Source organism: Moschus berezovskii, chromosome 12 (assembly GCF_049115385.1).
Source record: "Moschus berezovskii isolate FMDL1 chromosome 12, NW_MosBer_1.0, whole genome shotgun sequence".
NCBI lineage: Eukaryota > Metazoa > Chordata > Mammalia > Artiodactyla > Moschidae > Moschus > Moschus berezovskii.
Genome location: NC_142471.1, coordinates 4,498,437 through 4,515,051, shown reverse-complemented (window position 1 = coordinate 4,515,051; position 16,615 = coordinate 4,498,437). Strand labels below are relative to the sequence as shown.

Below are 16,615 nucleotides of genomic sequence, written 5' to 3'. Positions count from 1 at the left end.
CTTACTCCGAGGTGGACCCACCCCTCAGATAACTGGGTGGCCAGCAACACTGCAGTGTCAGGACTTACATCTATACAGTCCATCCCAATTTCCAAAGCACTTACTTTCCCACCAAACCACAGAATAACCCTGTGTGGTGTTATCATCTCTAAATAAGGAAACTAAGGAGTTGAGAGGTTTAGTGACCAGAAACAAAGCCCCCCGATTCCATGTCGGGAGCTCCCACAGCTGCAGTGGGAAATGAGCTGTAAATGCAGAAGCAACTCTGGATTGCCCCCAGTTTGGAGCATCACAACCTCTATATCACTCAGTCCATCCACACACCAGCCAGCTCCAGCTCCCCTGTTCCGTGGTTCCGACCTCCCACTTCAAAGAAGAGCTACACTGAGCCAACCCTGAGTCACCCATGCCTGAAACTGCAGAGGAGCCTGTGGCCCAACAAACAACAAACCTGAGCATCTAAGGGACAGAGAAAATGAGAACACTTTTGAGTTCAGGCTGAAAGAGAAGAAGCAGAAGTGGAGCAACATCTTTTTGCAGCCAGCCACCAAAGGTGCTGCCACATTTTCCAGTGGGAAATCGGTCAACCCCAGAAGCATCGTTTCTGGCCCTCTGCCCAGAACTAATCTGAGCCGTGACCATCCCAGGCCCATAGGCTGGTAAGACACCCACCTCCAGCAGCCTCCGCTGGCCCTGCAGGCAGTGCAGCAGTGCTGGCTCACATTTGCTGAGCAGGGGTTCCCACCGGTGAGCATCCGCAGACCTGCAGGCTTCAAACCACAAGGGATCCGGGGAGCAGGAGGAGGCAGCATCCATGTCCATCAAAGAAAGAGTCTGGCACTCCAGCCTGGGGCTGCCCCCCGAGGTCTGGGCAGCATCTACTAGGCCCTGAGAAGCCTTGAGAGTGAAAGGGAGAGAGAGGAGCCGAGGGTGATTGTGGGGCCCACCCGAGCTGGCAGCCTTGGCTTCCATCTCCTCCGGGCTCTGATGAGGGCCCTCAGCCTCTCTGGAGGGTGGGCAGCCTTCTGCTTCTCCCCGTTCCCCGGTGGAGCCCAAGGAAAGGCGAATGAAACTAAAGCTGGAGGTAAAGACGTCCTGAGAGCTGGCAGGGACGGAGGAGGCCTGGGGGCCACTTCTGAGGCTGCAGCTGGTGTCACTCATGTCCTCCGGGGATGGACAGCCTTTGTTCCAGGCTTCCTGGCAAGGACTCGGGGCCTCGCGAATGTCCATGGATGGCAGCTCCCCTCGACAGCCAGTGGCCCTGGGGCCACACAGTCTACTGAGTCTATTGGGCAGGGCAGTGCCAGATCGGGGCTGAGCCCCAAGGAGCCCTGGGCTTCCTCTCACGGTCGTCAGAGCTGGTCCTCGGTGCCCCACAGAGGCCAGAGCCGAGGTGGCTGTGCTCCTGGGAATGAGGCTCCCAACTGAGCGACCTCGCCACTGGCCTCCAGGGTCAAGGCCACACGGGCTGGCCCTGGGCTCAGGGTGCTGAGACTCCTCACCACACGCCCCACCCTGGGCCTGGAACGGAGCGCCCACTGGCGGGGAGAGGAACCCGATCCTGGGCCCAGCTGCGCTTCTCATGTAGCCCGGCCTCCGTGCCAGCCGCCTCCTCCGAAAAGATGCTGCAGGTGGTGAGCAATCTTGGCTGCCTGGAGAGAAAGAGAAAACATCATCATAAACACACACACACACACACACATCTCCCTGGCTCAGCCAGAACTGGGATGGAGAACAACCCCGGGCTCAGAGGTCATCCCTTGGGCATCTGTCAGAGATGCTGGCTCAGTGGTCACCAGGCCAACCTGGTAAAGAAACTCTGATGATCCTCAGGAAGCGACCCCAGGGATGTGTAGACACGGCCCAGCGTCCCAGCTCCTCTGTTCAGCAGAGCAGCTGGCACGGCTATTATGCTAACATGTCTCAAGCACAGCCTCAGCAGTTCCTTCTGAGCCTCCAGCATCCTGCCCGTTGATCTTTCAGGTGCATCAGCACTTTCTTCCTGGAGTGGCCTGGAAAGCAAACGAGCTGAAGCCGAATGCCAGTGCACTCCTCAGAATGAGAGCCAATCACCTACTCTGGCTGCTCTTAAGATATATGTAGGGTTGGTTACCTGAGTTTTCCACGGCTTTGCATGCCTGTGGACCATGAAGAGCTGACTGAGACCCTACGCCCATCAATTCATCTCACAGTGAATTACAGGAGGCCCTGTTTGCTGTGTTCTCCAGACCAAGGGCTGTGTTCCCCTCCCAGCTATGCGAGAAGGATAGAGACAATAAAATTGTTGATACCTCTCAGAGGCATGATGCTATGGCAGCGGACAGCATAGGTTTCAGCACCTCATTGCCTGATGCAAACCACACTGTGCCATTCCTCGCTGTGTGACATTTCAGGAGTTACTTGGCCTCTCTGTGCCTCAGTTTGCTAATCAGTAACATGGGGATATCAACAGTACTTGTCTCCTAGGATGGTGGTGAGCTTTAAACTAAATGAGTTGCTACAGGAGGACCCCTCAGAACAGTGCCTGGCACTGAGGATAATTGTGATTAAAGTGTTATGAACAGTTACTATTTTGATATTTTGTAGCACCTCATTACTCATCACTTATCCTCATCGCCTTTATTTCCATAGCTCCCTACCAGAGTCATGTGAACCAACCAGGAATTGTAACATTTCTTTCAGATAAGGAAACAGGCTCAGAGAAATCAAACCCCTGCCAAGTGGCTGAGTCTTGGGGCCCTGCCACAAGTTGAATCAGACTGGATGGAAGACGCAAGGGCAGACAACATGAGGCATAGCTGTGTGTATCGGGCAGCCTGTGCTGAGGAGTGGAGTACAGCTCCCCACCCCTACTGCGTCCACACATCTTGCCCTGCCCTTCCTCCCAGAATACAGATGGTCTCAGATTCTTCATCAGGTAAACAGAGCGTGCTAGGCATCCAGGATCCCACTGTGTCATGACCATGCCCTGCATTTCAGCTGCTTGATAAATGGTGGGTACATTAATGGATGCGAAGATATATGGAGGGAAAGCAGAATGGAGGATGGATGGACTGGGGCCCATCTGACCCCAAATCACATGCTTTTTCTATATTCTTTACTTCAAGCACATCACTTAGGATGACAACTTGCAATGACAAGAAGTCAAAAGAAAGGTTTTATCTTTTCTTTTTTCTTCTTTATTTTTCTTTTCTTCCATCAGAGTTTGAATTGGTGGTAAAGAACGTGACAAAAAGGTGCAGCAAATGTACAGAAGGAATCATTAATACATCATTTTGGACCACTCACTAGGATAGCCACTATTAAACACACACACAGAAAATAACAAGCGTTGATGATGAGGTGGAAAAATTGAAACCAGTGTGCTCTATAGGAATGTACACTATGGGATGTAAAATGGTATAGTGGAAAAGAATATAGAAATTCCTCAAAAACTTAAAAATAGAATTACTAAATGGTCCAGCAATTCCACTTCTTAGTACGTACTCAAAAGAATTGAAATCAGGTTTCAGAGAGGTAACTGTACCCCTGTGTTCATAGCGGCATTATTCACTATAGACAAAGGTGGAAACAACCCAAGAGTGCCTTGACAAATGGATGGATGACACATGGTCTATCCACACGATGCGAAATTATTCAGCCTTATTTAAAAAAGGGAAATTCTGACTCCTGTTACAGCATGAATGAACCTCAATCTTGAGGACATGATGCTCAGTTATATGAGATACCTTGAGGAGTCAAGTTAATAGAGACAGAAAGTAGAAAGATGGTTGCCAGGGGCTGGAGGAAGGCAGACGGCTGGAGGTGGGAGAATGCTGAGAACTAGTGCTCAGGGGGGACAGTCTGGGAAGATAACAAAGTTCTGGAGATGGACAGTGGTGACAGAAACAAAACAATGTTGACGCCCTTAATGACACTGAACTGTACACTTAAAAATGGCAACAAGGATAATCACCTCAATAAAAATAAAATTGTTTTTTAATAGACCAAACAGGGTCACCATGGTCTGTGATCCCAAGGAGACCCATCCTTTCCCTCACTGCTCTCGCCATTTGAGGTTGCCCCCTGCACCCGGAGGTGGTCAGCACAGGGCTGCAGGAGCTCAGGATGGGGCAGAGGGATGCCAAGAACTAACTCTCCTCTGCCTGTAAAACTGGCAAAATATTTTTCGAAGAACAAGGAATCCAGAAGGAAGCAGAGAGAACACTGAATTCTGGCTTCAATTACCAAAGGAAAACTATTCAGCAATTTCATACTTTCAAAACAGGGTCCTGTGAAATCTGTATTGTCTTTTGGCTTAAAGAGATTTTAATTTTTTTATGCAAGTCCAATCACACAAATAACCCTTCTGAAGTTAAACGAGCAATGTTAAGTGGAAAATAATTTGTTTGAAATTTCACTTCTTTTCAAATGCCTGTAGGCCCTTGGGTCTGAGTAGCCCTCCATAAAGCTGCTCAACCAAGGGTCTGGAATCTCCCCAGGCCTGGCCCAGTTGCCATCCAAGCAGTTCCCCAATGGGAGCCCGAGTTCCTGGGGGGGAGTGGGGAGGGGTGTCCTGTAAGTTGCCATCAGGCCACAGTGTTCATCAAATGAGGGGCTGAGAGGTAGGCCTGGGGAATGGGGGGAGCCCAGCCCCTGAATCCTCCTGTACACCAGACATCCCCCAGGTGTGAGCCTTCCCAGAAGGTGACCCCAGAAACAGAGACTGTCACACGGTATCAATCCTAAGCCTCCAGAGAGGGCAGAGGAGCTGACAGGGTTGGGATCTGACAGGGAGGGCACCTGTGGAATGAGCTAGAAGGGGCATAAGAAACGCATAAGGAGCACATGGCTGCTCTGAAACCTTTTTCCACTTATTTTTTAATTGCTTTTTGAGGACATTTATGACGTCCCTCTGGAGGAGATGGCAACTCACTCCAGTATTCTTGCCTGGAGAATCCCCATGAACTAAGGAGCCTGGCAGGCTGCAGTCCCTGGGGTTGCAAAACGTTGCACAAGACTGAGCAACTTAAAACACACACACACACACACACACACACTTGATGTCCCTCTGCGCATGCATGCAAAGTCACTTCAGCCATGTCTGACTCTTTGTGACCCTATGGACTGTAGCCTACCAGACTCCCCTGTCCATGGGGTTCTCCAGGTTAGAATACTGGAGTCGGTTGCCACACCCTCCTCCAGGGGATCTTCCCAACCTAGGGATCGAATTCTCATCTCTTAAGTCTCCTGAATTGGCAGGCGGGTTCCCAACTGGGAAGCCCCGTCCCTCTGACCAGAAAAATTGTTTCTCTTCTATCCTGCCTGAAATCTGCCCTGACATCCAAGCCCAGCCTTCACATCCTGTGGTTAAGGAAGCCTTCTAATGCATTCAGCCCTTGGAGAGAGTCATTCTGGCACCCTGCTGCAGTCAGCTCTGGGAACACAGGTGCAAGCGGGCAGGAAGTCGACTGTGGCAAGACGAGGGCAGGACCTGAAGCCAGCTGTGCCCTCTGCTCCGTGTAAGCCCAGAGAGGGCTCCAGTCTGCCCAGCTGGCCCCAGGCCGGCGGAGGCGGAGGCAGGGCCTCAGCAGCGTCTACTTCCCTCGCAGCCTCACACTCCACAGCAGGTTCCAGGGGAGGGGAGCACAGTCCTCTCACCTCCTCTCCATGGCGCAGACCGGCAGGTCCCTGCTTATGTGGGATCCCGTCTCCACCTCCACCCACCCAGTGAGCTCTGAGACTGAAGGGAGTGAAAGACGAGGGCTTCGACTCGGCCCAGATGTCTCGGGGCTCTCACACACAGCCCAGATAAGATACCCAGGAGCATCTGCTTACATAATTTACGCAGAAAATTGGAGAAACCAATGTTTCCAGCCAGGTCGGCAAAGACCCTGCCTGCCCCCCCTCTAAGGCTCTCCCTTTACCCATCAGCCACCTCGTCCAGACCACCCAGCTCACAGGCCTTCACCAAGAGTCCACATCACTCCTCTTCCCTACTTATTAACACCCAGCTCTGTCAGTTACTCTCTTTGTTGTATATAAACTGTTCTCAACTCATGCTACAAATAAGCTCCATGAGATCCTTACCACAGGCCCCCACCCAAATCCTAGTATACAGAGAAGGCATCCAACATACATTGACCAGATCATATTCATTCGTGACTAGGAAATCTGAACTATGCAACTTAAGAAAACATACTCATGAATTTACTTGGAAGACCTTAAAGCCCAAGTTAAAATCTACACAAAATGCTCATGTGGGTTTGGGAAAGTTGCTCGGTGATGCTAAGGCCCCATGGGGAAATCACTTCTGTGTCCTGAAGGGGAACACAGGGACTCGGAGGCGCCACTGAGGATGTGTAGAATAGGGAGCGAGATACAAGCACATGATGACTTTACAAAACGTGACCTGTGGAAACATAAGCGAATACACTCTTTTCATGGAAGGAATTTTAATCCTATTTTTCACGGTCAAGGCATAGACTTTTATAAAATGTTCAGGTTAACCAGAGGTTCTGGATCATAAAGAAACCACACATCCCGGAGGATTAACTTGTTTTCCAAGAACCAGAATCCAATAATATACATTAAGCACAAACACTCTACTGAGCGCAAGTTCATCTTTCTCAGACAGTTCAGAGAGCACCTGGGGATTCGGAAGTGCCTCAGGGTCACTGTAATAAGAATCTGGTGAGCGAGACAAGTGCTGGAGAGAAATAAATCAAGCTATACTGCGTTTCCATTTTAATTGTGCGATCCACGCCAACCTGACCAGTCCTCACTGAACACAGGATACTGGATGGGGATGCATCCCCGCCCCCAGACCGCTTACGATCCAGCACGGGATGTAAGTCGTGTACAAAAACCGCCCCAAGATGGAATGACTACTCAACCACAGAGGACGGAGAATTCCATTTGAAGTTAACTAGTGGAGTTACCAGAGAAGGCAATGGCATGCCACTCCAGTGTTCTTGCCTGGAGAATCCCAGGGACGGGGGAGCCTGGTGGGCTGCCGTCTATGGGGTCGCACAGAGTCGGACACGACTGAAGCGACTTAGCAGCAGCAGCAGCAGTGGAGTCACCTGGGGCTTCCAGGTGGCGCCAGTGGTAAGGAACCCACTTGCCAATGCAGGAGACATGAATTCAACCCCTAGGTCGGGAAGATCCCCTGGAGAAGGGCATGGTAACCCACTCCAGTATTCTTGCCTGGAGAATCCCATGGACAGAGGAGCCTGGTGGGCTACAGTCCATAGGGTCGCAAAGAGTCGGACACAGCTGAAGCGATTGAGCGCACAGGCAGTGGAGTTGCCTAGCTGGCTCAGTTGGTGAACCTGACAGCAAAGCAGAGGGCTCTCTGAGCTCCAGAGTACTCCTCACTGTATGTGCCACCCCAAAACTCACCTCCTGGAGTTAAAGGGAAGGATAAGATGAACACAGACCGTTCTGGGGGAGACAGGACAACTCTTACAAGCAACCTGTGCCCAAGGGCCCCCATTAGCCTGACCAGAGCCTCCTGGGCTATGAGACTTGCTCCTTCCCTGTCCTCCTGGCAGGCTCCCCTGCCCGCTCCCTTATCCTCAGGGGCACCTCCCTGAACCTCTCCCACTCCGAGCACCTGCCTCTCAGAGGGTGCAGACCCTTTCCTTAAGGAGCATGGTGAGCTCTCAGGGCCCCTGCCCTCCTGGGAGCGGGCAGTGGCGACCACGCAAGCACACAGAGGAACGGAGACGGGGAGGGTGCCCAGCCGCAGGTAACAGAGCCCTGGTTTGGTCAGTGAGGTCTTGAGATCTGACGGGTGAGCGGGAGGCAGGGAGGCCACAGGGGAGGCTGCTGGGAAGATCCTGAGAGAGGGGGGGACGGAGCTGCAAGGGTAGGTGGGGGAGCCTGGGGACAGGCAGCGGCAGGACGGAGCCGGCCGCTGCACCCGCTGCACCAGGACTGGCGCTTTGTCCTGAGAGTGACCCCTGGAAAGAGGCGGGATCTGACCTGCATGTTTTACGAGATTCCCTCTGTGGAAAAGAGACAGACAGGAGCAAGAAAGGACAGGAGGAGAGCAGTTCAGAGGTACCAGCCCCCAGCTTCCTACACAGCCGGGGGCACCAAGCCAGGAGGCGCCATCCCGATGTCTGCGTGCTTCTCTGCCCCGCAGCCACCCCAGGACTCCTCGCGATGACGGGCAGGGCGTACACTTTGTTCTGAGCATTATGGGCACGCTGCCCACCCTCCACCACGCTCTGTTGACATTTAACTTGTTAATATTTAGGTTTGGGGCTGTGCCAGGTCTCAGCTGTGGCGCATGGGATCTTCGCTAGGTCATGAAGGGTCTTTCACTGTGGCGCTTGGACTCTCCAGTTGCAGCGCGGGCCAGTGCAGCGCACAGGCTTAGTTGCTCCGTGGCACGCAAGATCTTAGTTCCATGACCAGGGATTGCACCCACACCCCTGCATTGCAAGGCAGATTCTTAACCGCTTTCATGAGGGAAGTCCCCAAGAAACATTTAGGCAAAGAAATATTTCAGGGCCAGATAAATGATATTCCCAATCTTTCTACAAAGAACCCCTTCAGAATCATCCTAACTAGTTTACCAAGATGCCTACATTTTTAAAAACATCCATTAGGTCAAAAATGTCTTTCTTTTTCTTTGTCAGCTTCTACCATTATACACATATCCATATAAAACTCCCCATACCTAAAACAAGCCAGCCGCATCCTCAAGAACCTAAGCTTAAATTGGGGGCTAAAATCAGAAGTCTGACAGGAAGTACATTTTCAACAGCATCATCAATGGGCAGGGAGGACCAGGGTGTGTGTGTGTGCACACACGTGTGCGTGTGTGTGTGTGTGCACGCGTACATGCACACATGCGTACTCATGGATGCACACATGCCAGAGTGTAATAAAAAGACACACGCAAGTGTGTATGTACATACACAAATATTTATGGGAATGTAGATTATAGATATACACACGAGCTGCCCTGGTGGCTCAGTCAGTAAAGAATCTGCAGGGAGAGGGAACAGCAAGTATACAGGAATGGCACGATTCTTTCTCAGGATCCCCGAGAGTAGGCAGGGCAAGGCCCCTGGGGAAGAAGGGACGGCAGGCTGTGGGCGAGCCTGGAGGGCGTCCAGGTGGAGGCAGTACGAGGCAGGGACCTGTGCTGGAGAGAAGAGGAATGGATGAGGACAGAAGAGCCTGCAGAAAGGACAGCGCCAGTTAAGGAGGAATTCTGGAAGGAGGGGAGGGCTCAGGAGAGAAAGAACCAAAAGGAAGCCACTGGTGATCCCAGAAGGTGTTGGGTGGGGGACACCACCACACCGGTGCAGCCTGTGTGTCCAGCTGCTGCCACCGCCGTCCTTGGCTTTAGTTCTGCAGCTGAAACGCTGAGATTTTGGATCAGTGGTTCCCAAACAAGGCTGCACAGTAGAGTCACTTTTAAATGTCATCTTTTAAAAATTCCACAGTCCAGGCCACAGCCCAGGCTGATGACATCACAGAGTTGGGGAGAGGGACTCACTCCTTTGGAGGCTCCCTAAGTGACCCCGTAGGCAGTGGGGCTGGGAGCCTCTGCTTTACGGAGGAGTCCTGAAAAACCTCCTAGAACACTTGGGAGTTCAAGCCTATCATAAACTTATTCACAGCGCTGTAGATCATGTTTCTTCCCAGAATCTTCCTTTTTTGTTTCTTGAAATGCAGGTGAAATTGTTGCCCACTACATGTGGACCAAGTGTGACCTGTATTTAAAAGTTGTCCCCATACATCCATCCTAAATCTTCTCTCCCACATAGGGTTTCCACTTTCTATAAGACAGTGGGAGGCCTGGGCACCGCCCCCGTCCCTGACATGACCACCCATGAGGAAGGCCCAGGGGGCCAGCAGCTTTCTCACTTCCCTGTCTGCAGTCAGGACAGCAGGGCCCAAACACGGTTCAACATTCAGCCCACTTTGGTGTTTAAGGGTCAAACCCACACATGCACCATGCAGTGTGGGATCCTGGATCAGATCTGGGAACAACGAAAGGATATTCATGGAAAGTTGGTGAAACTCAAATAAAAGCTGTAGGTTAGTTCATTGTACCAATGTTAATTTTTTAGTTTTAATTATCCTACCATGATACAGGGCTTCCCTGATACAGGTGGAACAGTGGTAAAGAATTCATATACCAATGCAGGAGACCCAGGAGATATGGGTTCAGTCCCTGGGTTGGGAAGATCCCCTGGAGGAGGAAATGGCAACCTACTCCAGTATTCTTGCCTGGAAAACTCCATGGACAGAGGAGCCTGGTGGATTACAGTCCATGGGGTCACAAAGAGTCAGACATACATAACTTAGCAACTGGACAACAAATATACAATATATATTATAACATATTATATATGTTAGCATACGGAAACCTGGGTGAAGGAAACTGTATTATCCCTCCTACTTTCTATAACCTATAAATATTCCAAAATAAAAAGCTTATTTAAAAAGCATGTACATACCCACACACAAATTATAGACCCATGTTTTTCAGTAGGAAATGGTATGGGCTCTGGAGACAGATAACCTGCATTTAAAATTTCTCTCTGCCACTTCCAAGTGAGTGCTGTCGGGTTCCTTGGACTCTGTCGCTTGTGTTATCTGGTTGTCACCTGGGACTCCACCTCATGGCATTGCTGAGACAGTAGAGAAGGTTACAAGTTTCACTGCCCTCTGCCAAGCCTGGCACAGAGTAATCATTCAAAAGCTATTTTTACTTGCAATTCAGGAATAGAGTAAAAATATCATCTTAAAGCCAAGGCACCTGAACATGGCCCCCTGTAGGCAGTGAAAATGAAAGTGTTAGTGGCTCAGTCATGTCTCTTTTCAACCCCATGGACTGCAGCCTGCCAGGCTCCTCTGTCCATGGAATTTTCCAGGCAAGAATACTGGAGTGGGCAGCCAATTCCCTTTTGCAGGGAATTTCTCAACTCAGGGATTGAACCCAGGTCTCCTGCGCTACAGGCAAATTCTTTACCATCTGAGCCACCAGGGAAGCCCTGTAGACAGAACTCAAGGTAAAGATAAACCAGAGCAGGAGGAGGTTCTTGGAGGCCAACACACATGGCATCTAGCATGGTATCCCTAGACACTTAACCCACCCACTCTTGTTGGCCAATACCTGCCCAACTCTCTGATCCAATGTCCTGAGTTCTCTTTTCTTTCCTTTTTACCCCTGGATCTCCTTCCTCCAGGTGAAGCAAGTAGTAGAGGAATTTAGCAACTAGAGACTCATAAAACCTGTGAGAGGGTTTGCTCTGAAATCACTGAGCAGCCTGTCTCCACAGTACTATTAATTCTCATAAACGATTGTCTTTTTCTTTCCGTGTAAAGTGCTACTGAAAAATCTGATCACCATCTGAACCCCCTCAAGAGTGCTGTTAGCTCCAGATGGGTGTCGCTAATGAATTTTTTAACTGCTACCCTAATAAAATATGGATGAACCAGAAGGAGCCCTCTCTGTAGCTGTTACTTCAAAACAAGTTTCTGCTCTTATTTTTGCAGCAAAGAACCGTAAGCTCTCACATCCACCCTCACAAAAGAGAGCTGTGCTCAGGCTTGTCCATCTGGAAAGTTCACAGTTACCTTTTTAATGCTGTATTTTATGCACTGGCCTATTTTCGTGGCTTTCTAAATGCCCCACTTTGCATGCCAAATTTGAGATGTGTTTATTAGAAAATGCTCTTAAGTTATCAGCACTTCACACGTCTTTCAAGGAAGTCTCTCCTTTGCACTAAATTTTTATAACACTCAGAATTTAAGCCCATATCAAAGGTTTGTGCCACTTTAAATGCCTGTCCTTAAAAATGATACAAGCAGCAAATGTCTGCTCTATGGCCCTACTAGAAAACAAGAGGAAATTTGGTATTTTTTTCCACACTCCAATACTGCAGTGTGGAAATACTTGATGCCCTGGTGTGAAGAAATTAAATGATTCCTACGTTATAAAGATGCTGTAAGCCACTGTGAGCATGGGGGAGGGTGCTGAGGGTGACCTGCCACTTAACTGGGTCTTAGATGTAAGGAAATACTTTATAACAGAATATGATTGCCTTTCTTCTGCACTTGAGGATTCTCCTTTCATAAAACTTTTCTAGTCTCACTTCATATTGAGATACTATATATAGCATCCAAGTTTTAAGAGGCCATCTCTCCATCCAGGAAACTCAAATCTTTCCGATTGATTCAAACGCCATTAGTATTTGGAGTGGATGAAAACCAGGCAGGGGCTGGACTGGAGTTAACCTCTGCACCACCTACAAAGAAGGGGTTTGTTTAAACAGTCCTACTTTCTGGAAGACAGCAATGGGGAATACTTAGGATGTTTAAGAGAGCAAACTGTTTTCAAGTACCCATTTACATTCACATAGCACAAACTAATTATACAGAATCCTTGTGTCTTCTTGCCTTTGGAGTGCCTCTTCACTCTGGAATCAATTCGAACAAAGCCATACATTTTACTCTTAAGAATAAGTCTCCACGGATGCTTTGATGCTTGTATTTCAAGTGTGCTTTGGTTATATCAATATGTTTCCATACTGTGGAATGCAACTAAACATCTTCACTCAACTCCTTTTGAAAGCTTTTGTTCTCAAAATGAGGTATTTTGCAATTTTTTTTTAATAAAGATGAGATTCTAGTGTCTCCACCAGTCACTACTATCAGGGAGAGTACCACAGGAAACTTTCAGATCAGAACCATCTGCCAAGGGGGACAAAGAGCCAGAGATGCTGGCCACTCCCCTGGAGGCTGGCGTTCAGAGTGGTGATGACACCCCCAGACACCACAGCCAGGCCAGGCCAGCACGGAGCCAGGTCACCCAGGGAATCATTCCTGCAGTCCAGGCTTCCAGAGAGATGCGTGTGCATCGAGGGATGCTATAGCCCAGCAGGCACACACGGGAGTTCAAGCCACCCACAGGACCAGGTCCCACAGTCAATCATCCACGAGGTTCAGCATCCCAGGAATGACAAGACTTGCAAGAGGAAGAATGACATTCTCAAGAGAGTCTGGGACATCCCTGGTGGTACAGTGTATAAGAATCTGCCTGGCAATGCAGGGGACATGGGTTCAATCCCTGGTCCTAGAAGATTCCACATGCCTTAGAGCAATGAAGCCCACAGGCCACAACTACTGAGTCAGTGCTCTAGAGCCGGGGAGCTGCAACTACTGAGATTGCCGGCCACAACTACTGAAGCCCGTGCACTCTGGAGCCCGTGCTCTGCGACACAAGAAGCCACTGCGATGAGAAGCTCAAGCATACAACTACAGAGTTGCCCCCGCTCCCAGCAACTCGAGAAAGCCCACGTGTAGCCACAAAGGCCGAGCGCAGCCAAAAATAAATAAAATAAGTACTTTTTAAAAAAAGAAAACGAGAGAGTCTGAACCTACCTCTGCCCTCAGAGCTCCTTGGCTTGTCAAAGGAAACCTTCTTTGAACTTGGTTTTCTCACCTGGGGACTGTTAACAATCTCCTCGCAACAGAGAGGCCCTAGAGAGCTTTGCTCTGAGCCACGTCTGGCTGCACATGGACCTGTCTGCCCTGCAGACAGGAGGGTTCCCACCAATCCCCACCCTCTCCGCCGGCCCAGGAAGGTGAAAACAGTACTTCCGTCCCCTGTCCTCCTGGCCAGTGTTCCCTGCTCCCCAGCCGGGGAGCATCTCTGCGTTGCATCTTTCTCCAGATTAGACCCACACAGTATATAAGATGTCAGCTTTGTATTTACGAGCGCATTCCAGTCCTGCCTTCTGGGCATGGCAGCCATGTCACCTTGGAGCCACGATGTCTACAGACAAGCCCTGCGTTTCCCCCAAGGATGACTAACCTCATCTGTCAGGTATGAGGTTCCCAGTTTAAGACTCAGAGAGAGGATCTGGCTGCACAAACAAGAGCTGGATTCTGTCAGCTTCCATCTGGGTGACGTGAGAAAGTGACTCAGCCCACCTAGGCCTCAGTTTGTTTGTGTATAAAACAGGCATAGGGACTTCCCTGGTGGCCCTGTGCTTAAGAATCCACCTTCCAATGCAGGGGACATGGGTTTGACCCCTGATCTGGGAAGATCCCAATGCTGCAGGGCAACTAAACCCATGAGACCCAATTACTACGTCCACGCACACTACAGTGCATGCTCCTCAACAGGAGAAGCCACTGCAACGAGAAGCCTGCGCACCACAACCAGGAAGTGGCCCGCAGGGAGCAAAAGAGACCCAGCACAGCTGAAAATAAATACATAAAGGGCATGATCCCCATACCATGAAGGACTGTTCTGAAGATACGATAAAATCACTGACGTGTATTTTCAAAAGTCCATCAGAGTTTGTGATTAGTGGTGACACAGGCTCAAAAAATTAGCTTCTTTCCTCAAGTTCTTGGGCACCCAAGACATCATTGTATTCTAATAGCATCTTACAATTTTCCTGAACAGTGTTATTCATGTTATTCAGTGTTTCCAACAGTCCGCTGCTTCAGACTTAGTTTTGTGCTGTTGTTGTTGTTTTCTCTCTTCTTATCTTCCTAATAGGGTAGAAGGCAGCAGAGAGAAAATAAATGGGTGACTATAAAAGCACAGAAGCCCATGGAAATTCCCAAATTATCAGAAAGATGTCAGACGTCTGTAAGCAATTTCTGACAAATGTAAGAAACTCCTGAAGATTTTAATTGATCTATATTTTCCCCTAGAAGTACAGAAATCCTTGCCATGTGCATGCCTCGACCAGCCACTGCTTTGAAAACTTTCTCATGTTCCTTAAAGGAACTATTAAGGGAAAGAATGACATTTCACACTTTTTTCGGAACACTCAGAATCAAGGGTTTTGTCCCTCTCTCTCTCCATTTACCTTTTCAGTCTTTGGGCTATTTTTCTCAACTTCCGTCAATATCCAAAGGCCGATTCCTTTTTTAAAAACATGTTTAATAGCAAAAACAAACTAGATGAGTCTGTTTTTCTCTAGAATGGGTTTTAAAACTTGAGTTAACTCTCACTAAGGGAATAGCGCTTCCTCTGTACACAGGCTATTTTGAAACAAATGAGGCAATCTTGGGTAATAAATTGGCTTTAATTCACTTATTAACTGAAGGAACGTGAAAATGAGATCAGATAATTGCTGAGTTGTTCTTTAAGAAATCTGGGAGAACAGGAGACACTCCAACAGACTGGAAACACAAAAGCACCCTCCCGGGTTCAAAAAAGGGAAATAGATCCTTCCTGCAAATTGAAGCCTGCTGCTGCTGCTGCTGCTAAGTCACTTCAGTCGTGTCCGACTCTGTGCGACCCCATAGACGGCAGCCCACCAGGCTCTCCCGTCCCTGGGATTCTCCAGGCAAGAACACTGGAGTGGGTTGCCATTTCCCTCTCCAATGTGTGAAAGTGAAAGTGAAGTCGTTCAGTCGTGTCCGAGCGATCCTATGGACTGCAGCCTACCAGGCTCCTCCGTCCATGGGATTTTCCAGGCAAGAGTACTGGAGTGGGTTGCTATTTCCTTCTCCAAAATTGAAGCCTAGCGACTGCAAATCAATGCGCAGGACACAGACACCAGGTGAGCTGCCAAAGGTTAATCACAGGGATGTTATATGAACACTTACAAATGGAGGGCGCCTACACGGTTTATTCAAAGTAACTCATGTCTGGGACTTCCCTGGTGGTCCAGTGGTTAAGAATTCACCTTGCAGTGCAGGGGACATGGGTTCCATCCCTGGTCAGGGAACTAAGATCCCACATGCCGGGAAATAATTAAGCCCACGAGTCACAAGTAGAGAGTCTGCGTTGCAACAAAAGATCCCATGTGCCACAACCAGGACTTAATCCAGCCAAATAAATAAATGCTCAATTTAAAAAGTGAATCCTGTCCAACTAACTTTACTTAAGCAGACCTAATAAAAAGAAAAAGACAGTAGAGACAGATCAGTCAAGACGGCAGCATAGAAGGACCCTGAGCTCACCTCCCCTCATGGGCACACCAAAATCACAACTATATTTATGGGACAATCAGCAATGAAAAACACCTCCCACAGCTAAAAGACATAAAGAAGGAAATACCACGAGACAGGTAAGGAGGGATGGACTCGTGACATAGTCAAGTCCTCCCTCCCATCCTGGGTGGGTAACACAAAAGCTGGAGAATGATCACAACTGCAGAGGTTCTTCCAAAGGAGTGAGGGGTCTGAGCCCCATATCAGGCTCCCTAGTCCGAGGGTCCTGCCTGGGAAGATGAGCCCCCAGAGCATTTGGTCTTGAAAGACAAGCAGGGCATACTTTCGGGAGTCTCAGAGGGCTGGGGAAATAGAGACTCCATTTTTAAAGGGTTCACACAAAATCTCACATGTTCTGGGTCCTGGAGCAGAAGCAGTGATTTCACGGGAGCCTGGGTCAGCAGGAGGCAACTGCAACTCACCCTGGGGAAACAGACACTGGTGGCAGGTGTTTGGGGTGAGCTTCTTTTTCTACCATGTGGACACTGGTGCCAGCAAGAGCCACTGTGGAATCCTCCCTCTAGCTCATTAGCCCCAGGACCCAGCCCTGCCCTGGCCCAACAGCCTACAGGCACCAGAGCTGAGATGCCTCAAGTCAAGCAACTAACTGGGCAGAGACATAGCCTCACTCACCAGCGAACAA

General features: G+C 49.4%; 1 protein-coding gene across 2 annotated transcripts in view; it reads right to left on the bottom strand.

Moving 5' to 3' along the window:
• DISC1 (DISC1 scaffold protein) overlaps positions 1–16,615 on the bottom strand; it is a 407,183-nt gene that overhangs the window by 325,252 nt on the left and 65,316 nt on the right. For both annotated transcript variants that reach the window (XM_088841835.1, XM_055425806.2), the window contains exon 2: positions 673–1,652. In XM_088841835.1, coding sequence (XP_088697961.1) covers positions 673–1,652 — 980 coding nt within the window. The remainder of the gene's footprint in view (positions 1–672; positions 1,653–16,615) is intronic.